At 41.2% G+C, this 26,981-nt stretch overlaps 1 protein-coding gene and 1 long non-coding RNA gene across 4 annotated transcripts in view; one reads left to right on the top strand and one right to left on the bottom strand.

The window, feature by feature from the left end:
* The window catches only part of PCSK5 (proprotein convertase subtilisin/kexin type 5), a 350,841-nt gene extending 330,965 nt beyond the window's left edge, over positions 1 to 19,876 (bottom strand). Inside the window, exon 1 of one of the 2 annotated variants that reach the window (XM_042452306.1) lies at positions 19,233 to 19,876. In XM_042452306.1, the coding sequence (XP_042308240.1) occupies positions 19,233 to 19,433 (201 nt within the window). In that variant the 5' untranslated portion in view covers positions 19,434 to 19,876. The remainder of the gene's footprint in view (positions 1 to 19,232) is intronic. The other variant, XM_042452305.1, reaches the window with a different exon arrangement.
* LOC121922645 lies at positions 17,387 to 26,721 on the top strand. 2 transcript variants are annotated; one of them, XR_006102202.1, is made up of 3 exons: positions 17,387 to 17,732; positions 26,280 to 26,374; positions 26,465 to 26,721. It is a non-coding gene; the product is annotated as an uncharacterized LOC121922645 (long non-coding RNA). The 2 variants fall into 2 exon arrangements; XR_006102201.1 differs by lacking the exon at positions 17,387 to 17,732 and adding an exon at positions 19,991 to 20,265.
* Positions 26,722 to 26,981: the final 260 nt, after the last annotated feature.

Genomic DNA, 26,981 nt, shown 5'->3' with positions numbered 1-26,981 from the left:
AGCTGAATTAAATTTGCTCCTTCATCTTTACCAACAAAACACCTTATGTATTATATACATTCTGATCCGTCTGAATCAGAAATAAATAAACTAAATTAATGCAGTTAATCTTCCTGCGTTAGGGGCATTGTATCTTTCTAACATCACATTTTGTTAAAAGCCCCAGACAGAATTAGATCTGCAATGTAAGTGTTCTACCGCATTGTCACTTCTAGCACTGTTACTTGCACACTTAATTTCAGCCTCTTGCTATGTAAAAATGTGTTTTTTAAGTTTTTGGCCAAAACTGGTTGGGACAAACAAACTGTTCCTTTGCCTTTAGGATGGTAGAACACACTTGATTCTGCATGCACAAATACTCATTTTGATATGGAATTTTTTATACTCAATAATATACTGGAATTTTTATTAGGGTCAACAATGTGCTTCTTTTTTACCATCCTAGCCCATGAGAGTTAAATGGACACAAACAAACAAATCAGCCTCAGAGGAAAGCAATTTGAGATATTGATGAGTCTAGAGTCAGATGCTTTTCTGCTTATTTTAACTTCAAACATAAAATATTATATTTGCATTTATGTCAAAAGAGCATCTACTTTTCATACTAATGGATGCAGGAGTATACAACAGTTATGCTTCTTCCAAAGAACATTTAACAGCATCATCAATAAGCATTTTAACATGTGCTTTGGCTTTCAAATATGTAACCAGAAATGACTAGTCAGAATAACTGACATGTTTACATTTTACTGACTCTAGAATCAAAGTTGATTAAATAATTCTTCATCACCATCAACCTCAATACAATTTACTAAAAAATAATAAAGCTTAGTCTCATGGGTATTATTAGGAATGAGTTTCGTTCACTAAGTAACGTGGAGAAGTGTTATATATCCATCACACCAGCCCATTCATTCATTTAATCAGTGTCAGAGCTGCAGTAAAACTGTAATAAGCCTTTGACTTTGTACTGAATCAAAGTCTGTTCATGTGTCCATCTGTAAAACAGGTTTAACTAAGCATGGAAAACAGCAAAAACTACCCCTATCCAGTTATATCATGTAACAATAAACACAATATTTTTTCAATCACTGCAAAAAGAACCATGCATAAATTCTGTACCACTGCAGGAATAAAATATTCAAACTTGTTTCTATCTCTTTCCTGTGTGCAGAAATTGTTGTACTTAACCTGAATTAGCTGAGTAAGAACTATCCTTCAGCAAATATTTAGAATATATAGTTACTGCAAGAAGCAAGACTTATCCAAGTATATTAAAAATGGTGTCAATATCCCCTTGTGTTGAAATCCTGATCATATTTTACTTGAGTGGTAACTCTATTAGATACAATGAAAATTACTTTTGAGTAAACACATACAGGTTTGCACTAATGATTTAGTAAATATTGGTGATATATCAGTAGTTTTTTGTTGTATTGTTGGAAGCGTAAGATTATTAGTAATAGCAAAATCAAAGGAATCTTATTGATGGAAGCATAACTAAAGTCAGGAACTTTCACTAGCACTGGTTGTTGTTGTTGTTGTGTCTTCAAGTTGTTTCCCACTTCCCCTAAGGCAAACCTATCACATGGTTTTCTAGATAAGATTTTTTTTCAGAGTGGATTTGCCTTTGCCTTCTTCTGAGGCTGAAAAAGTGTACAAAGTACTACATTTATACACCAAAAAGTTTATAGATAAACATTTTCATGATGTTTAATTAAAACATCAAATAAATCTTCGTTCATGTAATAAGAGTCTTCCCTACAACAGGGTCTTCATATTAATTCATTCATTTGTTCGTTCATTCATTCATTCACTAGTGATTAAAGTTAAACAGGTGATTAAACTTACTAGTACTACACCAAAGAGCCTTTTCATCAGGTGAAAGGAACATTAGTTAGATGAGGGGAGGTACAACTCCACAAGCACACCCTCTGTGGGCCAAATGGTCAATTCACTTCTTGATGTCATAAGCCTCTGAGACAGACAACTCTGGGAACCTGCTTTGTTCTTTGGGGGAGGCACAACAGGAAGGATACGGAATGAATCAGATGCAAGGGTGCAAGCACCACCTAAACAGGGAAAGGCTCCTTTGACATATAGGCAAGGGAATGTGCCATGATAACAATGGCAGCTAACTACAGAGGAAGACCAGGGACTCAATGAATAGGGCCTAGGGTTTGGAAGCAGGAGAGAGGCGTTCAAGACCCTCTTTTTGCATGCCTGGCCAAAAACAAATAAATGCTTGACCCACACTGTAAGCATCATGTAGCATTTCAATAACACTCATCCAGAGCAGCAGAAGCACCCTCATAGAGTACCACTCTCTTTTCTTTCTGCATCCCACTGTCTCAAAACCCAGCCACACAATGTGTCAACTCCATTGCTTGATCCAGGAGCCATAACTGCTGTGAGTACAGAGTGTTGAAGAAAGAGCCTTAGCCAAATAGAACAGGTTTAAATTTATATGCAGCGAGTCCAGTATACAGCCTTGTATGAGAAAAGGCATGGAGGATCCCCCACACTCAAGATACACCTGAAACAATCAGCACTAGTGTTGCACAGACCTCATCATAGCAACCACTTGTGACACGTTTTCTGCTATTTTGCTTGGCAGGCAAATCCTACATTGCCAATCCCCATTCTCATCCCTCCTTCTCTCCATTCACCTACCAATTAGTGGTCCATATACTCTGTCTGGTAGCAACACCTTTCTCACATGTGCACCTTGAGAGTTCTTCCTCTTTTGTAGTGCAGGAAACCTGAATGGACTGGAAAAAGGGGCATTGCCCCCTCCTTCTCATTTGTTATTGTATGCCTTCAAGTAATGTCTGACATATGGTGACCCTAAAATGAACATATCATGCGATTTTCTTGGAAGAATTTGTTCTGAGGCAGGATTGTCTTTGCCTTCATCTGATGCTGACAGAATGTGATTTGTCCAAGATCACCTAGTAGGTTTTCATGGCCACGCAAGAATTCAAAACCTGGTGTCTCCATCTAAAGTCTGGTTGTGAGACCAGCTGATCACAGACTGTACTGCGGTATCAGAATCTATCATCTCCAAGAAACAAAGAAACAAAACATGCAGAAAAATCAAAGGTTTTTATTGCACAGCATCTGGAATGGATTTACTCTGAAAAGTATAATACATACCAATGGGGTTGTCAACCAGCCACTTCAGCTATGTACACATGGATTAGACAGTGGCTGTACAGCCAGCAAGAAAGCAGGTCTAAATACTATTGTTAGTCTCAATAAAAACAGACCCATTGAACCAATCAGATTTGTCTATCTCTTGACTGACCATTCAAGAATTGATTCAATGTTTCTACTCTAGTTTTGACTACTCAACAGGATTCGGACCATAATGTGTATATGCTGTATCATGGACACCTAAGAGCCTTGTGCCTGGAGCAAGTAGGTTAATAACCCCACAGAAAAGCATTTAAGAATATTCTGATCACTGCCGCTTGCCATGGGCTGTCTCCTCCTTATGGTCTGAGCAGAATAAGATATAGGGCCAATTTTTTAGTTGTGGAAGTCTGACCTGCAGAGAAGAAAGGGAGACACAGAGAGAATCATAAGCAACAGGAAGTAGCTGAACCATGTAGTCCTCAAAGTCCCATTCACACAGCAGATGTTTGTGGAGGAGAGATTAAAAAAATGAAGTGATGCTACCTGCACACTCTTCCTGTGCTCATTCATCAGGTTCCCCATTACTACTGTGGGAGAAGACTGGGGACTGCAATGACAGTGAATATACTCTCCCTCTCATCTTTGGGATTGTAAGAAAACACTATGCATCTGCTTGGTCTTCTTCAGGCCTCTAAACTGTAATCCTGCAAGACAAAAGAATGAGCATGACTGGACTGCGATGACAATGATTAGAGCAGTGTAGCTTATTTGCTTGTTCTGCTGTTATGGACTAAGAACATTAACATTCACAACAGTGCCATTCACACAAGACACAGGCTTTACATGTGAAAGATTCTGGTAGGGAGACCTGGAGACAGTTACAGCAGCCTTGGTTGGCCACAAGAATTCCCTCTTCCCTCTTCAAGAATTCCCTCTTCCCTCTTCAAGAATTCCCTCTTCCCTTGCTTACCTGTGTGGGAGACAGCAGCTCAGCACCTTCAGTGGACTGGAGTGGCAGAGGGGGTTTCTCCTGGATTTTTGCATCTAGAGTCCTGAGGAAGAACACCTGCAAGAGTTCTAGAAAAGGAAGCCTAGTGATCTAATAAAATTCCTGTCTGTGTTGAATCCTGAAGGGATTCAAGAACTTTAACTGTGACAAGATTTTAAAATAACATGCCATCTTAAATTTAGTTTTTGAGATCAACTGATGATATTAATTATATTCTTTAAAATCCTAAATGGCTTAGGATCATTTGACCATTTTTCCTTATATAGGTCTATTTGAACTCAAAAATTTTAAGAAGAGGCCCTTCTATCTGTTCTACTACCTTCCAAGGTGGGAACAAGAGAGTGGCCAATTCAAATGATAAACCTTCTTACCAGTTGCTCCCAGACTTTGGAACTCCCCTGCTAGGGAGGTTAGACTGGGTCCTTCCTTGCTTTCCTTGCACAGGCAAGTAAAAGCTTGCCCGTTGCCCCAGCTTTTAGAAACTGACTGTGAGGGGCTTTTAATGGTATGGTGTATTGTTGATTTTTATAGTTTAATGAATTTTAAATGGCTTTAATGCTACAGATTGTTATTTACAAGTGTGGTGATTTTGCATGTTTTAAATCTGTATTAGTTTTCAAAATTTGTAAAACGCCTTTGAGATCTAATATTTGGGGAAAGGTGGGATATAAATTATTATTATTAATAACAATAATAATCCCATCTCGGCCATAAGAACCCACAAGTCACACTCTCTCAGTCTCAAGGAAGGAAAAAGCAACCCCCCTCTAAACAAACCTTGCCAAGAAAATCCCATGATAGGGTTGGCTTAGGGTAGACATAAACCAGAAACAACTTGAAGGCATACAACAATAATAACAACAATTATTATTATTATTATTATTATTATTATTATTATTATTATTATTACAGAAGTGGAGTTTCCGTACCTTTCAGATGTTGGTGAAGTACAAAATCCAGCATCTTTCACCATTGGCTGTAAGAACTGCAATCCACCAACATCAGGAGGGCCACAAAATTTCCACTCCTAGTCTAGAACCATGGTATTTAAAGAACCAGCTATCTCTAGTATAGATTGTTAGGTAACTAATATCTTCAAGAGAGGCCCTGCAAGCAGAGTACATTTGACAGTGATGAATGACAGAACTTCTTGGTTCCAACACTCTCATTATGTTTCCTTTTTTGATGGAAACAGGAATGTAGCCAAGGGGGGGGGGTTCTTGGGGTCCGGACCCCCCCTTCCGTTAGAAAAATGAATGGTGCATGCTTCTGCGCTGCCGCAACCAAGCCCCAATATAATGGTGGTACTTAGTCTAGACCCCCCCCTTCCTAAAATCCTGGCTACGTCCCAGATGGAAATATCTTGTGAGTACTCCTTCTCTTTATAATATCAATGCTGCTTTATGACAACTATTTCATAGAGCATGAAGGTAATGTGCAATAAATAGTAATTAGTTGATATCCCCAGTAGTTATGTTGGGGGTAGATTTCAGAGACATAGCTGTGTTAGTCTGCAATATTGCTTGCCTTTTGCTGGCAAGTAAAAACATTTTTATGCAGGTAGGCATTTTTATAAAGTTGGTTTCACAGCTGTGTCATTTCCTTGGCTGCTAAGGTTTTTTAATCATCCTTTAATGTTTTAGTTTTAACTGAATTATTAGCCACCTGGAATTCTTGTTTATGAAGCAGAGAGTGTGTTCATCAGTATTTGTTTAACATATAAGCAAGAGCTTCGTTTCTAACTCTATTCTAATTCGAATGATTGACCACCACATCCATAGCTAGCTCTGCAGAAGACAGCACTTGCATACCACTTAGAATATAGACAATGCTCACTATGGCTGCATCTACAATGCAGAATTAATGCAGTCTGATGCCACTTTAATTGCCATACCTCAATGCTATGGACTTCTGAGATCTGAGGTTTTGTGAGATAGCCATAGAATGGAGCCTTGACAGCAAAAGTGGTGTCAAATTGCATTAATACTGAAGTGTGGCAGCAGCCCATGATAAAAGCAGTAATACAAGAGAGCTCTATGCTTAAAATGGTTAACAAAAACAAGCAAAGTAGAAAAACTACTAGTCTCTAGAAAAATGTATACAGTACTCCAAAATGGATTTAAACACTGTTCCTTTCTTTTAAAGTCCCTGTCTTGAAGATAATCTGACTTTAGAGGAAACACATGTGCTGAATCCTTATTATCAACTCCCTTGGCTGATGTGTCCAAGATCAAAGACAGCATTAGGGCTATGGTCTTTGACTAAGCTGTTCTCCCATGTGCAACCTATCAGGAAACTTTTAGTATAAAGGCACAAATATATTTCTGGCACAAAGCTGTGTTTACAGGAAATGGAGGAAGCCACAAGGCTTAAGATGATACATCAGTACACTGTAATTTTCATGGCTGCATTCAAATTCCCTTCTCTTTGCTGGAGTTTACTATAGCTGCCACAATATTTGTGAACCTTAAAAAGTGCCATTCGAATTATAAACCATTAATAAAGTCCTTCAAGAGGCCGTATATTAAGACACTCTTTCTCCAAGAGCAATAAAAGAGTTTTTCCGTTATGAAAAGTGGGTCCTGGTTTGCAAGTGGTGTATTGGCCAATGATTCTAATTGCAAATTGGCTGTTAAAAGCTGAAGATAGTTTGTAAGTGGTGCATGAAATATCTTGATATCACACATTTTAGGAATGCTGCCTGATGACAAGCCCAAACAGGTACAGCCCTAAAACTCCTGATAGAAAGGTTATCCCATCCAAGAAAAGCTGGAGCTAGAACGTTATTTTCCCACCCAATCACTTCTTGTGCAAACAAAGATATAAGGCTTGTAAGAAAAGCTGACACATCACATCTTGCTGCCTGAAGAAAAGAATCAAAGGTAACCCCTCACCCAAATCCATGCACTGCACATGATCTTTTACTAAAGTCAGATTATCTCCAAGAGTGGCAGTTGAATCTTCAGTACAGATAATGGTCAACATCTTCCACAGCACCTGAGGTTAAAATGTGTCTTTCTTGGGGAGACAGGGCACAGCTCTGTCCTCTAACACTGCACTGCTGCTCCCTGTCTCTCTTACTGCCCAGTGACACAAGAGCCTCATTCTGCTGTACAGTACAATCAGCCCTGCCTGAAAGTAAGCAGAGAAAGGAAAAGGCAATAACTCCATGGTCTTAGTGGACATGGTTTTTAACTAATCTGGTCAAAACTGACATATGACAGGTCAACATGGGAATAGAGCACTATACCCTTCAAATTTGCAAAGATGCTATAAACTACTCCCCAGACAATATGAAACTTCAGTAACAAAATTTGGCAAGTCTCAAAGCTCAATCCCCAGCCACAGCTGGATTTTCTTGTTTTGTTAAGAACCAGAGGAAAAAAGTTAAGCTTTACAGCATGTCCAAAAAGACTATTAAATCTGAGACTGGTGCTGGCAAAACTGGAGACAAACTCCCTTTTAATGCCAACACATGATATTTTATGTGGTAACAACCCCAGATTTTGAGCCTTATTTTTTATTGCAAAGATTCCTAAATTTGATAATTTCTTTTATGCCCACTTCTCCAGAATGGACAGGATAAAGTGAATAGGATAAGCTCTATGAATATTGTCAAAGGACCGATCAATTCATTTCATATTATTTTACCATTATTAAGTGTTCTATGAATCCAAGTATGCTCTTGTGCAGGTGATACATTATTTTTAATAGTATCTTTAGTGCAGACAGAAATGGAGGTGAGGTCTCTTGTCTCATGACCACTGTCAATCATCAGGTAGTCTTGATTTAGGAAAAGATATCTCATCCTTTGCACTATAACATCGAGCACATTTAAAAGTTCAGTTCATGACATGTCACTGAAAATTAGCCCATACTATGCTAGCACTTTGTCTATGAACATGGTGGTGAATCTATGGCACACGTGCCCTCACTGGCATGCAAAGCCATCTGAGGGCACACGGAGACAAAGGCACAGGAGGGTGGGGGAAGAGGAGGAACAGGTGAGTGTCTTTTCCTCATCTTCCCCTGCCCTCCTGTGCCTTTAACTGTCTCCAGGGAAGTACCACCCCCGAAGGTCTGTGTAGCCCCAGAAGTCCCACCACCTGGAAGTTCCCCCTCCCCAGCACTGATTTGGGCACTCAGTATCTAAAAGGTTCACCATCACTGGTCTATGATTACAGATAGCAGATCTCTATAGCTTCATATAGAACTTTTTCCCAACCCTATCAGTCCTCATGGAGAAGTTCTTCCATATCATGCACTTTGTTATGTGACCATGGAGCCAGAGTCCTGCCCCTGTGCAAAGATCATAAAAGGAGATTTTCTTGTCTTTTCTACTTACAACTGATGGTCCATAAAATGTACTGAACACATTATGCAGCACACCTGATCATTAATCCTAAAAAGGAGATTATGGCATGTTACAGACCGCCCCTTTGGGGCAGCTTGCACCCTCCCCTTTCCCTGCCGGATTGGGGCCTCAGGTGCCACAACGGCAGCCCTGAGGCCCTGATCCGCCACTTTTCCAGGCCACGGGAAGCAGCAAAAAGCCGCTTCCCACGCCCTGGAAAGGGGTGTCCTTGGGGCTTGAAGCCCCAAGGACACCCCAACAGCGGTGGGGAAAGGAGAAAGGGGCCACTCGGCCCCTTTCTCTTTTGTGATGCTGGTGCAGCCATGTAAAGGCTGCGCCAGTGCCATAAACCCAGGAAGGAGCTCCGTTTCGGAGCTCCTTCCTGTGCTGCAGAAAGGGCGCCACAGGCGCCCTTCCACAGCACCAGGACATCACATCTGCGCCGCCCTGCTTGAAGGCAGCGCAGTCGTCCTAATGGCGGCGCCCGTGTAGAAAGAGATGCACCCGGGCAACCCTAGTACGTACACAGTACGTACTAAAAGGCCCGTCTGGAAAGGGCCTATGTCTACCTTCTTTATATGGATTCAGTGTCATTCCCTTTTAAAATAGTTTTGAAATCCTTTGGGCTATACCTGGGCATTACATGATACAACTCAGCAAGAAAAAATATTCTCTAATATCATTGGCACAGACTTCATTCATTTATATTTTCATTATACTATTGTATTTTATTAAAGTACAGTCGGCCCTTCTTATACACAGATTTCTTATACATGGATTCAAGCATCCACGGTTTGAAAATGTCCCAAAAAAGTATAAATTTCAAATATCAAACCTTGATTTTCCATTTTTTATAAGGGACACCATTTTGCTATGTCATTATATTTAATGGGACTTGAGCATCCACAGATTTTGTTTTCCACGGGGGATCTTGGAACCAAACCCCAGTGTATAACAAGGGTCTGCTGTAATTGTTTCAATATGCTGTTTTATATCAGATGACTATTTGTTTTTATAATTAATATCTTATTCTGAGAGTTTTAATTACTTAAAAAAAACAGAGGTCTATCAATTATTATCTACCAATGTTAAAGAATGCGTTGGTGTGATTTTGGGGAAGTAGGATGACGGAATGTCTCTGAACAATCCTCTCCCCCAATGTTTATGTTTTTGCATCTGTTCACTGGCATTCACAGCCTCTTGATTTCTGCTCCTGCCCTATTCAACTGCATCTTAACTACCTCTTACTACTATCCTTATTACTATCCTTCTACTGTGATTCTAGCCAGCAGGGATCACACTATGGATATAATAATGTCACAAAGCCAGTCACAAAACCTCCCCTTTGAACAGGGTTCTGGACAGCATTGTGTGGGTAATAGGAGATCAAAAACCCCAGTTTGGTTAACTATAACTTTAAATACAGTTGGCTCTCCTTATGCATGGATTCAAGCATCCACAGCTTGAAAATATTCCAAAAAAGTATACATTCCAAATAGCAAACTTTGATTTTTCCATTTTATATAAGGGACACAATTTTACTATGCCATTGTATTTAGTGGGACTTGAGCATCCACGGATTTTGTTATCCATGGGGGGTCCTGGGACCAAACCTTAGTGGATAATAAGGGCCCACTGTACTTGACATTTTTACAATATATATATATTACAGTATTTTACTGGTTAACTGTCCAACTATTTTGACAGGTCAAATGATCATCCTCTTACTGCTGATCTTATCAAAACTGAATAATTATAAAGGTTAAAATATTCAAGTTTTTACTTCTTGATGCATGCTTACCTGGAAGCATAGCATGGAGAATTAGTTTCTAAAAGTAATTTGTTCCTATTATTCATTGCAGTGTTTGAAAAGTAAATAAAAGTTAAAACTTCTACTGCCATTACTTGCTGCAGTGATGACAGAGTACAAAACTTTGTTATTTGCTTGTTACTTTTCTCTTACTTTCTCTTAAAAAAAAAGTCCTAGAATTGATAAGGGAATGTCATAAAACTGCCGAAATACTGGTGCCTTAAAATGTGGCTTTAACAGCCCTTTAAAAGCTAACTTTCTAAAACATTACTCATTACACTAGCCTTTATTCCTACTCATAACATTATTGTTACACCATTTTTACACCAGCTAGAAGTGTAGTAAGCCTAAAAATAAGTATCACTTAATGCAGTGGGACTTATATCTGTGGAAGAACACAGGATTATAGTGTAAATGAGAAATCCAGCAACTCAACACTGTTAAAGGGCCAGAACAGATGGCCCAAAAAACCCCACTTCCAAGCAGCGTTTAGACACCACACGTCCGGATGACACTGGGAAGCCAGCTTGAAGCTACCTGGTTGCCCAGATGTGGGCAGCTTCATGATGCTCCAGTGGTGCAGTGTTTACATGCTACATGCTGCCAGAGCATCATAAAGCCACCATGGTGGGGCTGGCTTTTTCCTGGCCGAATAAGGAGCTGATTGTTGATGCTCCTTTTTCGGCTGGCTTCAAGGCAGATTGGGGCCACGTTGTGTGGTTGCTGTGGTCTCAAACCATTTTTGGAAGGGGTGGCTTCAAGCTGCCCCTTCAGGACCATCTGTTTTGCCCAAAAGATACCATTGTGAGACCACAGTTTAGCTCCTTGTGATACATGCCCACACAGTTTTTCCTCCCATTCTCTTTACTTGCTCTGATTAATTTACAATGTGCGTCATGGTAACTATACTTTCCAAACCCACTTGAACTTGTGGTTTCTCATTCTGGTTTCAGTGCACATTGTACGGTGTAACCATAGTTTGTTCATTTAAAACATTATATCAAAGAAATATTTATAGCAAATAAGAAAAGGAGAAACATAAAACATCAAAGTATGAAAGGTTTGGAGGAACGATGGGTTGCCCATGGCCTCTGAACCAGAGTTTTTTTCATTTGCATTCAGAGATATCATCCATTCAAATCTCAAAATTACCTGTTTTTACATTTTGTTTCTATGTTCTAAAAATGTTATAAAACAAAAAGATTATCTATAGTTGAATATTTTTCCTTTGAAGGACATGTATACTTCCTCAAATCATATGGTACAATTGCTGCGGACACTAAAACCGTATGGTACAATTGCTGCAGACACTAAAAGAACTAAGATCTTTTAAATTTGATGTGGCTACAGTCCTAACTTTTATTGATATTTATTTAATTCATATCCCATTTTTCTTCCACATAAGACCCAAAGTGGCTAAATACTCTGCCTAGTCTCTACCTAATATGCATCATACAGATCTAGTTCTTGCTATCAGTGCACTGCACTCATTGCATGCACTCAGTCTTTCTCACATACTGTAACGACTACATTGTTCTGTAAAGATTTTGTTTTAGGTCCAAAGGGGTTTTGGTTCTTTTAGATTTCCAAATTATAATATTCCTCTAATATTAACAGTTGCAAATTGTCTTTGGAAATAGTATTCATAGTGGTCAGCAAATATATTCCATTATCTCTTGAGCCACAAATATAGTAGTTATATCTTATACTGTATTCACCATATTGTTGTTGTTAACTGCCCTTAAGTCAAATGCAACTCAAGGTGACCTTGTGGATGAGACATCTCCAAGCTGTCCTATCCTCTACCTCCCTGCTCAGGTGCTGAAGGCTCAAACCTATGGTCTTCCTAATTGAGTCTATCCATCTAGCGTGCAGTCTTCCTTTCTACTTGCCTCTAACTTTCCTAGCATTATCATATTTTCTAATGAATTCTGCTGTCTCATGATGTGGCCAACTCATGACAGCCTCAGTTTGGTCATCTTGGCTTCCAGGGACAGTTTGGGCTTGATCTGATCAAAGACCCATTTGCTTGTCTTTTTGGATGTCCTTGGTATCCCCAGCACTCTTCTCCAGCACCACAGCTCAAATGAGTTGATATTTTTCCTATCCACTTTCTTCCCTGTCCAGCTTTCACATCCATCCATACATGATATTTTTCCTATCCACTTTCTTCCCTGTCCAGCTTTCACATCCATCCATACATGGTGATGGGGAATACAGAGGCTTGGACAATACTAACTGTAGTGCTCAGTTGTATATCTTTACAGTTTAAGACCTTTACTATTTCTTTCATAGTTGCCCTTTCCATTTCTACTCTTCCAATTTCTTGACTGCAGTCTCTGTTCTGATTGATGTCTGATTCAAGGTACAAGAACTTTTTTACTATTTTGATTTCCTCATAGTCTAGGTTGAATGTGTGTAGGTCTTCTGTGGCCATTATTTTTGTTTTCTTTATGTTCTGCACTAAGCCTGCCTTGGTACTTTCTTCTTTGACTTTTCTTAATAATTGTTCCATATATCTGTGTTTAAGTGAATAGCATGCCACTCTTGTTGAATTCTACAGATAGGCTAGAGAGCTCACCTGGCCAATCTTGAAACAGCCATTCCTTTCTAAGTCTGACTAGATGCTGTGAAGAACATTCTTAGCCAGAGTTCTTTCAGGGACATAACCAAGGGGGGGGGGTCCTTGGGGTCCGGACCCCACCTTCCATTAGAAAAATGAATGGTGCATGCTGCCTCGCCGCTGCGCCCAAGCCCCGTTATAATGGTGGCACTTAGTCTGGACCCCCCCCTCCTAAAATCCTGGCTACATCCCTGGTTCTTTGTTGTTGTTGTGTGCCTTCAAGTCATTTCTGGCTTATGGTGACCCTAAAGTGAGCCTATCACAAAGTTTTCTTGTAAGAATATGTCTTTGCCTTCCTCAGGCTCAGAGAGTGACATGCCCAAGGTCACCCAGTGGGTTTCCATTGTTAAATGGGGATCTGAACCCGGGTCTCCAGAGTTGTACTCCAATGCTTACAACACTACACCATGCTGGCTTCTTTTTAACTATCACACAAGTGACAATGGAATTATTTCCCTCTATTTTACTTTCTTAGCCCACAACAAGAACATGAAACATTTTGTGTGACTTTGAGAATATCACCCACACACTACTTTGTCTTCTGCCCCACCATTACCAGTGTACTGCTGCTGATGTACATATTTTATTGCAATTTACCATCTATTCTATACTAAGACATTTACTGTGTCATTGCTAATATTAGTTTAAAACATGTGGAGTGCTAACCTCTGCCTGACATGTTATATATCTGTAATTACAGTCTTATATTTTCTTGATAAAAATGTGTGGATTAAAACAAGAAGATGGAAATTTTGTTACATCAGCATAGATGTGTGCACTAGAAGACATTAATGAAAAGAAGTTTTTGTTTCTAAGAATAGGGAACTTTAAAGTGCATGTAAAGATTAAAGAAAATTTAAATAAAATAAAGTTTAAATCAAATTAATATCTATTTCTGGAAGAAAGCTCTTGGAAGATAATCATGCAGCTGATGTCCCCATTTGTGACAAACACTTGTTGTGTTGGTCTCATACAAATTGAAACAACGAAAACAAAATTGTTTCAGAACTCTCTTTTACAGGACCTCCTTTGTTTGTATAGGACTATGCAAACTTTCAAGTTAAACAGTAACCTTAATTTGGTAGAACTGAAAGTAACTATGTAAAAAGGAAGAACGATCATAGATATATTTCCCCCTCCAAACGTGATACATATAAAAGTATCCATTGGTCTGATAAGAAACAACAAATTCAAAGAGCCTCCACATTCTAGTCACAGCATGTGGTATGCTTAAGATGACCCAATGTTAATTGTATAGCTAAAATTAATACACTGTTTCTTGTTCAAACTCACACTGAAAATAACACCTTGTTATCTGTGAAGGAGAATTCCTGACAGTTGAAGAACTCTTACTTTGTCCTAAAAGTAAATCAGTTAAAACATATCCCTGGTAGTATTCCATGGAGTACAAAGGACCACATGTGAACATGGAACTTGTGTTCTTAGGTCATGACAGAAGCGTGTAATCCTACATGTGCTGGACAATATACAGTACTATATATGTATGAAGTAAACCATGTCATTTCCACTTTCAAGTCAGTACTACCACACATTGACCAACTTTATTCACTGACAATTAAGTGAGAATAAAGAGTTATAATTCAAATACTTATGTATGCCCTTGTTAACTGGTCCTACAAAAGGCATAAGTTTATTTATTTCTGACCATTTTTAATCTTCAGAAAAAGGAAGCATAAGATTAACTAAATACTGTAAACCAAGAGTCATTTTAAAATAAAACTATCAACAGTTACTTATGTTGTCACATAGTATTCTCCACAAACACCTCCTACATATGACCATGAACTCTAGTTTGTGTTCCACATCCAATAATAAAACAATACAGATGTTTGAAAAGTGAATGGTTTATAGCACCATTGCCCTAACATTGACTCTTAGTCAATACTGTTCTTGCATATACAGTATGTCAATCCTTTCCCCATTTGCGCAGTACATTCCACATCTTCAAACTTAACCAGCATTTTGTTAATATCACTGGTATATATATGCAGGCAGTCTTACATTTTCACTGCACTGCTCACATAACCTTAAATAATACACAGATGACATAGCCCTGGAGTAAACAATACAAAAGGCTAAGACTGAACCATCAAAACATGGGAAAACATTATACTTTTGCATACCTTTAATATCCTGTATTTCAAACACAATTTGACATCTTTCTGTCAAATTGCAGTGATTCAGCCAGGAAAATAGAAGAAGTAATATGAATCATGCTGTATATATAGACACAATCCACAGAAAATAAATTTTAAACATGTAAATGGTATGATACACAGATGCCAGTTCTAGTTAAGGTGAGCATATGTTTACATTTTAGTACTGGCATGTTTGTGCTCACTGATTTATGTACTATCAACTTTAGTAGTCTCACTGAAAGCCTTGGGTTGTAAATCAATCCCATCTGCCTGTGAATATAACCTCAGTGGCAGAAACCAACTTTTGTGATGTAAACAGTGTTGTTGTTGTTGTTTTACAGTACCCATGCACTAACACTATTTCCACAGTAGATGAAGGAAGCTCTCTAGATTAACAGCTATTATAAGCTGTTTTTGAAACATTCACTGTAATCATACAGTATGCGTGAAGTGATTTTATGACACAAACAACAGCTGAGCAAGTGTTACTGTCCTTTGATCTGAGAGCACTGGAGATGGAGAAGGGGGGGGGCAAATTACAACAGGTCAGCTGTCTTCATTGAGTTTACAGCACATCAAATAAGGTTTGTACCATATAGATTAAAGCTGCACCTTTTAATTGGTGTAATAAAATATGTTATCCAAAATGAAACATTATCTTCTACTGGCCCTAGAAAGAATGGCAAATCTTGTTATGTGTTATTTCAACATGTCATTTCTTATGCACTGGGCAACATGTTTCACACTTAAGAGGATTAAGGGCTGTGAAATAAGCGATCTGCTCTCACGGAGACTATATATATGAGAAGTAGGAACCTTACACTTTTTCTTCCCTCTTCTTGACTAGAATAGCAAGATAGCAGTAGAGTTGTTTGTAGCAGGTGTTTCCTCGCCTAGTGCTTGAAGATGTCTGGTTCCATATGTTTGGGGTCTTTTTATTGAGTGTTTTTGGATCCAGCTAGTTAAAGGTGTTCATTAAACTAAACATCTGAGAATTCTAAAATTCCAAGTTGGTAACACATAATTCAACTTCTTATCAGTGTGAATTTATTTTGATCGATGTTCATATCTTTATTAATTTCTAATTTATACACCACCTTCCCCCAGCTTAAAACAATTAAGAACAAATTTAAGATAAATGTTAATTTCCCATATTTAAGAAACTCAGTGACAATGAATTGAGTTTAAGTGCCCCTTTGAAGCACCTTGGAAATTAAATTTGTGCAGTGAACTACCACACAAATTATTCATGTTTTCAAATATCACGCAGACCCAAGATTTTCTTCTCCCTGCAGTGCTGTGTTTCCACCTCCTGCACCTCTCACATTATGGTTTCAGGACACTTTGTTTCTTTTTAACAGGACCTGCTATTTAATCCCTGCCCATGCTGCTGCTAGCAGTGAACAAACACCAACTTCTCATCAGTACATGACAGTCTGCAGTAACAAAATGAGCATGTGAACAAATGTAACGAGGATCATCAATTTAGATGGCTTTGAAATGGGATTAGACAAATCCATGAAAAAAGGCTATCAGTTGCTACTAGCTCTGATGATTATGTATTAGCACCAGAAACAATATACCACTGACCACCAGTTGCTGGGGAACAGAAATAAGAAAGTGCTGTTGGGTTCACATTCTGGTTGTGGGTTTACTGTCGCTATCTTGCTGGCCACTGCGGCAACAACAATGATTGACTAGAAAGCCCTTTGGCCTGATCCTTGGGAGCTCTGCAAAGTCTCTATCTTACCCTTTTAATAGGTGAATACACACAGGGAGGAAAGAGTTCCTTCAAAAGGAGGGAAACCTGTCACTGCACCCATGTTCATGACTGGGACACTTTGCTGCTCTGATCTTCCATCCACCTTAAACCAAACTAATTTCTGACAGATATCAGAAATTCACTTAAGGTGAAATTGGGATCAGAGCAGCAGAGTGTCCAAACTAGAAACAGGCGGAGGCAGTGACAGGTTTCCCTCTTTCGCAGGCAGAGCAAAGATGCTGCCTCCATTCACCAGGCATTTCTGCTTCCGATATGTCAGGCGCTAACCATAAACAGGGAAAAGTCTGGCGGCTCAGCCCTGGTGAGCACAGCCACATGTTAGATTCTGCATCTTCCCTTTCTCTGTTATTCTGGCAGAAGACCAGGCAAAATAAAAATAAAAAACTTGGCCCTTGTATGAGGCGGGACACACACCATCTGCTTGTTGTGAAGGAAAAAAATTCATTTCCATTTGCTGAGTTGAAAGTTCACTCCATAAAGAGCCAGGGAGAGTTCAGGACATGGGGAAGGGCCAGAGTGCAGTCTGACAATGTGCTATTCGCACCCCCCAATGCACACTGCTTTCTTAAATCTCTTGCCTGCTCTCTTTCTCTCACACACACACACACATCCTCCACTAGTCCTGCTACAATCTTACAAGCAGATTGTAGAAACCTGGAGAGAATCAGAGCAAAGATCAGGGTAGCTGCATCGCATTCCTGTTTTCTGACTCAAGTGAGGGAGCCCCAGCTCAAGCCAGGAGGGGAGGAAGCAGGATGCCAAGGACAGCCGGGAAATCCACCTGGTCAGCATCCTTCGCCTTGCCTTTGGTTTGGGTCCCCAGCTCTTACACCACTGTCTTTGGCCATCAATGCAGGTATGAAGACCAAACCAGGGCTCACTCTGCCCCCCACAAACACCACTTCCCTCCTGGCCCTTACTTCCACCCGCTTCTTATTTCTGGATCTACACTGTAAAGGTTGTAGCCCTTCATGCTTGCATCCTATTAATGCCTCTTTGGGAAAGGAGCCCCCAGGATTAGGAGAAAGGTGCAGGAGATTCTTCTGGCAGGTGAGACAAGGGGAAACAAATAGGGGAGGAGTGTCTGAGTTCAACACAGGGGAGCATAGCCCCACAAGATGGTTCTCCATGTAGTGGCTGAAGTAACCATCAAGGCAAGAGAGCACTGCTAAGGCGAGGTGAGTCTGCCAGAGCAGCTGGGATGACAGGATGGGCGGTGTGAAGTCAAAGGCTTTCATGGCCGGCATCCATAGTTTTTTGTCCAGCTCAAGGCTATGGAATTCTGGGAGTCTGAGTTTGTTGTGGGCCCCACAACAAACTCCAGCTCCCAGAATTCCATAGCCTTGAGCCACAAAGAGTTAAAGCAGTGGCAAACTGGGTTTTTTCTCCAGTGTGGATGCAGCCTTACTCTTTCCTCTTCTTCCTTCCTCCCCTCACTTTTCACCTCTTCAGTCCAACTTTGGCAAGGCTTGTCCCTCACAGTCCTTTTGCACTTTTCCACATCTTTTGTACACCTTTCAAGCCAACATGAGGGTGGTTCACAACCACAAAGCCCTCGCTTTCACACCCAGCCACCCTCCCCACCAAAACCCCAGAGCCCTTGTCCTACGAGGAACACAAGCCATCTTGTCCTTACAAAGAAGAGGAATAAAGCCTCCCCCAAATGGGACCCCGCCAAAAAGATCAAAATCAGATGCGGGGTCTTCCTGGGCTGCTCCACCTCAAGATGGAGCTTTCTTCCCCTCGTGAGCCCTTCTTTTTCCAGCCCAAACTCCCCCCACCTCAGGCCCTTCTCTCTCCCAAAGTCAGGCATTTTAAAGCACCATTTCCCCTCCTTCATCCCATCGCTCGCTTCAAACACGAGAAGTGAAGCACCCCAAACAGCCAACTTTCTCTTGCTTCTCCCCTCCGATACCCTGCCAAGACAAGCCCAGTCCACACTACAGAAATAATCCGGGCTGAGCCCGCTTTTGCTCCAACACACGCCGCAGAAAGAATCCCGTTTCAGACCGCATAACTCTGGTCCAAAACACAGTGCCGAAATGAATGCGGTCTTCTGATAGGGAACAAAATACATTGCAGAAATCGCACTGGCCCAGGGCTAGGGAATTCTGGGAATGGTAGTTTGTTGTGCCCCAGAGCTCTCTCTCTCTCTGGCCAAGAAGGCTCAATGTCTTCCAAGAGTCCAGCTCTCAGACTCCCCTAGCCTTGAGCCAAGGCAGTTCAAGCGCTCTCAGACTTGGTTCTTTCTGCAGTTGAAGTGGGCTGGAACCGGATTATTTCTGGTTGTGTGGCCGCAGACCTCTTCCCAGGTGTGTGTGTCTCCCGGGGCGCCCTTTGGGCGGAGGAGCCTTACCTGGCCGAGGTTGACGTAGCCGTACTTGCTGGCGATGCGCTGGGCCTCGCGGGGGCCTCCGGCGATGCGCAGCGCCCAGTGGTTGGTGTAGAGGCCAGTCCGGCAGGAGGAGGGCGGCAGGCAGCCCAGCCCCAGCAGCCCCACCACCAGCAGCAGCAGCCCCCGCAGCCCCCCGCTCCGCCAGACCCCTCGCCCGGCCATCGCCCGGGCCACAGCCACCCCCAAGCCCGGCACGCTCCGGCTGGGCTCAGAAACTTTTCTCCTTCTCCCTCTCCTTCTCCTCCTCCGCCAGTCTTCTCTCTCTCTCTCTCTCTCACCGAAGTTACTTCGAAAGGGAAGCCAGAAAAGGCTTGGAAGAGTGCATCGAAACGCCGAAGTCCAAGGGATCTCGGAGGGCGGCTTTGCGGTGCCCCCAAAGCAGCGTCCCAAAAGCAGGGGAAGCACTTGAAGACCTCCCTTCGTTTAAATCCCCCCCTCTTTTCTTTCCCTCCTCTTCCTCACACTTTCTTCGTCTCCGCACTCTTTCCCCCTTGCGCCATGGAGAAGGAAGGGAGGGAAAGCAATGGTCTCTTTCTCTCTCCTGTCTCTCTCTCTCTGGGTTTCCAGGCTGCCTTCCTCTCCTGGGCTCCTCTCTCCTCCTCCTCCTCCCTCTTCCAGAGGAGACGCAGCAGCAGCAGCAGCAGCAGCCGAGGGCCAGGCGGCGTGTGTGAGTCCTGGCAGGCGAGCGCCTCCGTCCGCCGGGGCTCCGTAGCCTCCCTCCCTCTCAATGGGGAGAGCCTGAGGAGGAGGAGGAGGAGGGGAATGGCCGCAGAAGCGGAGGGAGAGCAGCCTCCACTCAGACCCCCCCCCCAAAAGACTGAGGCCTCTCTCTCCTTCGGAGCGCGCCTGGTCCTAGCGCTGCCTGCTTCCCGCCCCTCCCTCTGGGGAAGCCTTGGGGGCTGAGAGGGGGGAGGCCCTGGGCCTTTGCTTCCTAAGGACCCCCCCCAAAGGGAGGCCCAAATGCCCCGCAAGTCCCACTAAAGACAATGGCATAGTAAGTATGCCTGGCGTCGTAAGTAAGGATCTCGCAGCGCCTTTGAGACTCTTGGGTCCAGGACCCCCTCTGGAGACCCAAATGCTCCAGTCCCATGAAATACAATGGCACTGTAAGTGTCAGTATATAGAGAGGTCTTGTAGCCCCTTTGAGGCTCACTGAAAGAAAGAAAGTGACAGCATGAGCTCTTGTAGACTTCAGTCTGCTTCCTCAGATGCATTTGGTGGAGTAAAAGCCAGATACAGATAGATAGATAGATAGATAGATAGATAGATAGATGCGCCATTGGTATGCGAGGATGTCAATATGAATTACAAATGCTTTGTGTGTGGAAATGAAGTTTGTGGTCCAGTTTTAAGGATGGTCCTTAGTGCACAAAGTCATAGGAAACTGGTCTTTGTTGCTGGAGATGAAGCGGCAGATCCAGTTTTGCAATGGGACTCACCTCTGGTGAGGGGAATCGAGGAATGTAGGGCAACCTACATTCAACCAGATGGTGTTGAAGTGCATGTAGTGAGTCAGGAAACCATTGTCTTTGTTCAATCCATTGCTGAGGGGCTGTAGTTTGTGGATGAATTCCAGTTCTGTTTCTCTTTCCAGTCTACCTTTGTAGTTCTTTTGTTCAAGAACCACTGTTCTGAGGTCTGAGATAAAACTGGCGTTTGTGTATTCCCATTCCTAATATCTGATTTATGCCCATTTATCCTCTGGTGCAATGACTGGCCTGTTTGCTCAATGTAGAGTGCTGAAGGACATTGTTGACACAGTATAGCACAGATCACACTGGAGGATGAGCATGTGAAGGCCCCCTAATATTGTGGGTGATCCCATTAGGCATTGTGATGACCCTGACCCTGAAAGAGGAAGAGTAAAGATAGAAGGAAGGAATATCAACTAAACTATGCAGATGACACCACACTACTAGCAGAAAACACACAGACTTGGAACAGTTATTTAAAATGGTTAAAGAAAAATGGCAAAGGCAGGCTTAATGCTGAACATAAAGAAGACAAAATAATGACCACAGAGGAGCTACAGACATTCAGCCTACACAATGAGGAAATCTAAACAGGCAAAGAGTTCTCATACCTGGGATCAAACATTGATCAGAACGGAGAATGTAATCCAGAAATCAGAAGAAGATTAGGAATGGGAAGGGCAGCCATGAAAGAGCTAGAAAAGATCCTAAAGAGTAAAGATATACAACTGGCCACTAAAGTTAAAATTATCCAAGACACTGTATTCCCCACATCATGAGAAGGTAAGACTCATTACTAAAGACAAGGTTGCTGGGGAAGGTAAAGGGCAGTAGAAAGCGAGGGAGACTACCCACCAGATGGCTAGACTCAAGCAGGGAAGTCAGGGGACTGAAATGACAAGATCTAAGCAGAGCAGTAGAGGACAAGGTACCTTGGAAATGTCTCCTCTGCTAACCTCCACAAGGTTAGCAGTGGAATTGGAGCCGACTTGAAGGCAGTTGACAACAACATTTTTAAAAATACTTTCAAAATATGGATGGTTGAATCTGAATAACAAGTCCCTGGATACGGAGGGCTGACTGTTCTCCACTTTGAGTTAGCCACTTTTTTATTTTATCTTATTTTATTTATAGAAGAGCCCCTAGGCCTGGGGTGTGGTTTTAGAGCAGAGGGAGAAATATACATATGAAGCAGCTTTTTGATAATCATCATCTGCAGCATTAAGGGAGGCTAATCCAAGCAGCAAGAGCCAGCGTAGCCTAGGGGTTTGAGAACTGGAGTATGACTCTGGAGACCGGAGCTTGAATGGCATCCTGCTGGATGACCTTGGGCAAATCACACTTTCTCAGCCGCAGGGGATGACAATGGCAAACTCCCTCTGAAGAAATTTGCCAAGAAAATCCAGTGATAGGTTTGCCTTAGGGTCACCTTAAATTAGAAACAAGTTGAAGGCACACATCAACAAAAAATTCCACACAGTGGCAAAAACACAGCACTTTGTTGATCTACACTGTAGCAATAATGCAGTTTGACACCACGTTAAGTGCTCTTTGCCAAAGAGTGTTGGTGACTCTCAAACCTACACATCCCAGGGTTTTGAATACAATGCAGCCATGGCAGTTAAAGTGAAGTCAAACTGCATTATTTCTACAGTATAGATGCATCACTTTGGAACCTGAAAATCATGAATTCGTGAGCATGCCTTCATATTTTACAGAAGTCTTCCTGAGGGTTGATGAACAGTAATAAGCAGAAAGTGGGTGAAGAATGTGTTGCTGGTTTTTGTTTTTTTCATGGTACCAGACATGATGGAAGCCCTGCCTGCAAAAATTAATAGTCATGTAGGAAGTTCTTTGCAAAGACAGATTAATTTAGTACAAATATTTCTCTCCAAGGCATAACGGGTGGAAATGGCCACTCATCTCTTGAAACACAAAAGCCAGCAGCTTTTTAGATCTCTCTCTACCACTAATCAGAATATACAGTTCTTCAAAGACTAAAAGATAACAGAAATTAAACTAGTCATCAGTGAATGTGATGATTATATCTGCATATTATTTTTTTTGTTTTTGTTGAATAAGTTATCACCTATGTAAGGATGCTACATTTTTTCTTTTTAATTTTTTTTACACAGTACATAATGCAAATTGTACAATCCACATTACACAATATGCTTTTCTTCCCTCTCCACCTCCCAAAAACAGCATTTGAGGGAAATAAGGATGCTACATTATTGCATTTTTATAACTGTTATAACTGTTATGTACGTTTTCTTTGATTCTGACAGTATGTTGAAAAACTGTTTTATACTGTAAGCGTTGTTTGTCTGTCTGTCTTACCCCCTCTCTGGCATGGCATTTACTTCAAATAAACTGTTAATTAATCATTTCTGCCTAATAATAAATCTAAACAGCATAACAAAATGAAGGCTATTCATTCCCTCCAGGATATCATGAAAACAGATAGGACCTGGCCAATTAAAAATAAGTTTAGCAACCCAAAACACTTGGCATCTTTTCTTAAATAGCCAGTTCTACCCAACTACTGTTAACCAGTTCTACTGATCACAACCCAGCCAAAACTAAGCACCTATAATTCTCTTTAATTTCAGTGGGTAAGTGTTAAGTATTCCACTCAGTATTTTAATTAAATTCAATGGGCTCGTGTGCATGATCATAGAATCATAAAATCGTAGAGTTGGAAGAGACCACAAGGTCCATCCAGTCCAACCCCCTGCCATGCAGAAACTCTCAAAGCATCCCCGACAGATGGCCATCCAGCCTCTGCTTAAAGACCGCCAAAGAAGGAAACTTCACCACAGTCTGAGGGAATGCATTCCACTGTCAAACAGCTCTTACTGTAGGAAGTTCCTCCTAATGTTGAGGTAGAATCTCTTTTCCTGTAGCTTGCATCCTTTGCTCCGGTCTTATTGTCTGGAGCAGCAGAAAACAAGTTTGCTCCATCCTCAATATGACATTCCTTCAAATATTTCAACAGGTCTATCATACACCTCTTAACCATCTCTTCTCCAGGCTAAACATACCCAGCTCCCTAACTCATTCCTCATAGGGCATCGTTTCCAGATTCTTCACCATTTTAGTTGCCCTCCTTTGGACATGGTCCAGCTTATCAACATCCTTTTTCAACTGTGGTGGCCAGAATAGGACACAGTATTCCAGGTGAGGACTAACCAAAGCAGACTACAGTGGCACTATTACTTTCCTTGATCTAGAGCAGTGATGGCGAACCTATGGCACGCGTGCCAGAGGTGGCACTCAGAGCCCTCTCTGTGGGCACACATGCTTTCGCCCTAGCACAGAGTTTGCCAGAGTTTCTTACTAGAAAGCCAGAGGGACGTGGCACTTTGCAATAAATAAGTGGGGACTGGGTTGCAATTTGGGCACTCGGTCTGTAAAAGGTTCACCATCACTGATCTAGAGTCTAGATTCTAGGCACTACTGCTGATGCAGCCTAGAATCATATTGGCCTTTTTAATTTCTGCATCACACTGTTGACTCATGTTCAACCTGTGGTCTACATGGACTCCTAGATCCCTTTCACACGTAGTCTCATTAAGCCAGGTGTCCCCCATCCTATATCTGTGCATTTCATTTTTTCTGCGTAAGTGCACTACCTTACATTTCTCCATGTTGACATTTATTTTGTTAGCTTTGGCCCAGCTTTCTGATCTATTAAGGTCATACCTTCTGAGTTTCTCTCTGCAGTACTACAAGAGCCCAACAATAATGAAAGTTTTAGCACCATTACTTAGGATTTTTAAGGCATTCACAAAATCTCATTAAATGTCAGGAAAACAGCTGTCACCACTGTGAACGTGAGATTTCAGGAAGGAACCTGATCTTGCCAATGCCACCTGCTCTGAGAATTAGTTCCAACAGTATAACTGGACTTTTCTCTGTGTTTTGTGTAGGGGAAGGGGTGGGATTGTGTTGCTGATCCCTTTCTCTGACATTACACAGACCAGTGATCTCCACTTGTGCAGATATCTGAAGAGGGACACAAGCAGCTCTTTCTAAACCTGGATGGGCAAAGTCCAGCCCAAGATTATTCATGCGACCCCTGTATCACTCATTTTCTGCCCCCACCCAAAATGATGAATTGCCATTCCCATGAGCACCAATGTCGGGAGAGGGCAGGTAGGGGACTACACTCTTTAACATAAAAAATCCCTGTATGTCAAAACCAGAAGCTACTAACAGCTACTTCTGTTCTTGCTTTTATTTTCCTTTTGGGGATGTCCATACCACCCCATAGGCAGGAAACTATTGATCCTCTTTGTTCAAATTGCTCAAATGAATGCCTAGAGGACTAATTTGTTATTGTGTGTTTTCAAGTCATTTCTGACTACTGGTAACTCTAAGGTGAACCTAACATTACTACTACTACTACTACTACTACTATCATTTATTTATATAGCACCATCCGTGTACATGGAGCTTTACAAACTGTTGCAGAGTAAAACATTAATATACTATTCAGTAATATAAAATAAAAATACAATATTAAAATACAATGAAAAAATCCACACACAGAAACATAATCCAAAAGAAAACAAAATAGGCAGTACAGATACTGAAGTTATAAAATGTTAATGCAAAACCTATCACAAGGGTTTCTTGACAAGATTTTGCCTTCTTTTGAGGCTGGAAGAAAATGACTTGCCTAGGTCTCCCAGTGGGTTTCCATGGCCAGGCAGGGATATGAACTTGGGTTTCCAGAGTCACAGTTCAGTGCTCAAGCTACTACATCATGCTGGACTAATACCTCCATGTCATCCTGGATAAATATTGTGCTGCAATTAGTCATGGTAAGAGAGATGTGATCTGAATCTTTCCCCATCTTCCTAAGTGAAGATTGGCCATTCAGGAAGAAGCCAACTGGACTTTAACCAAAAGGATAAGAGAAGTGTCTAAATTTTATTTCATATCATTGCCTTCCTAATAAAGATGTTCCCCCTGAAGCTGCTATTTGTCCTCTGGGAGAATATATACAAGCTTTCCATATCACAGTATTGAAATGTTGTTGTAATTGTAGTAGTTGTTGTTTTGCAAATGCCAGAATCACTTACTCATAAGAGCCACTGGCTGTTGTGATGGGGAGATTCTGACAGTTCCTTCCAGCTGAAAAGAAGTAACATTTACCAACTCTTTAGTATCAGCATGTTCCACCTTTGTGGGAAATAGTGGTTCCTGGAGTGAGCCAGGATCTGGAAAAAAAATGGTATGGAGAGAAAGACCTGAAGCAGGTAAAGGAAAAAAAGCTGGGAAGTGATACCCTGCTTGCTTCAGAACAGTTTTAGGTGGGGCTCCACAGGTGAATTAGTTTGTATGATTGTGCTGGGATATAAAGTTCCCACTTTGTTAAACTTCATTAGAGCTTGCTACTGTATGTGGGACATCCCAGTCCTAGGTAAGTCTGGATACTATTTTAGGACTTCACATATGTATATATATTTTTTTCCTTAAGGACTATACTTCATATCTTTAAAAGCTGCCTGCATGTATATTCTTTTAGGCAGGATATTTGGTCCATTAGGAGCTACAACTTACCCATAGAGACGGGATGTCCCCATACATCTTATGAGTACCTTTCCAAGATTGTTTTATTAGGTATTTATGATTCATGCTCTTTTAGTTATATGGTCTTTGCTATTACTTATATGGCAATGTATGTGACCCATTCTCATTTTATTTTTACAGTTGTACATGACCACTGAGGAAGACACATATGTCGAAATGCGTTTGGTCAACATTTACTATTTTGTAATGGGCATACTGTATTATCCCTTTTAATTTGTTAGTCATTGTGCACTCTCTAACCTGTTGTATACCCTTTAATCTCATTCTGTGAGGCACAAATGAACTGATATTTCATGTACTGTATATGTTCCCATGGGATTTGCAGTTTTCTGGCCCAGTACTGATTGCTCATTTTATGTTTATGTCTGTTAGGGCGTGGCCCACAGGCTTGAATTACCTTTTATAGATCGCATGCTTTGTATTTTTAAATTTTTTTAAAAAAAATACATTTATTGCATTTGAGTGCAATACACTGTTTAAATAAAATTGCCGAGTGTCCATCTCCCCTAAACTTTTTGCTCATTCATTCACATGGAGAGAAAGACTCCTTCCTTTGATATCATAATCCCATTCCAAAGATGACCACTATTCAGTGTTAAACAAGCATGGAAGATTGCTTTAGGGTCTCCCATATCTT

Source organism: Sceloporus undulatus, chromosome 2 (genome assembly GCF_019175285.1).
Source record: "Sceloporus undulatus isolate JIND9_A2432 ecotype Alabama chromosome 2, SceUnd_v1.1, whole genome shotgun sequence".
In the NCBI taxonomy this organism is placed as follows: domain Eukaryota; kingdom Metazoa; phylum Chordata; class Lepidosauria; order Squamata; family Phrynosomatidae; genus Sceloporus; species Sceloporus undulatus.
The sequence above is the reverse complement of the archived record's forward strand: the minus strand, read 5'-3'. Positions and strand labels throughout refer to the sequence as shown.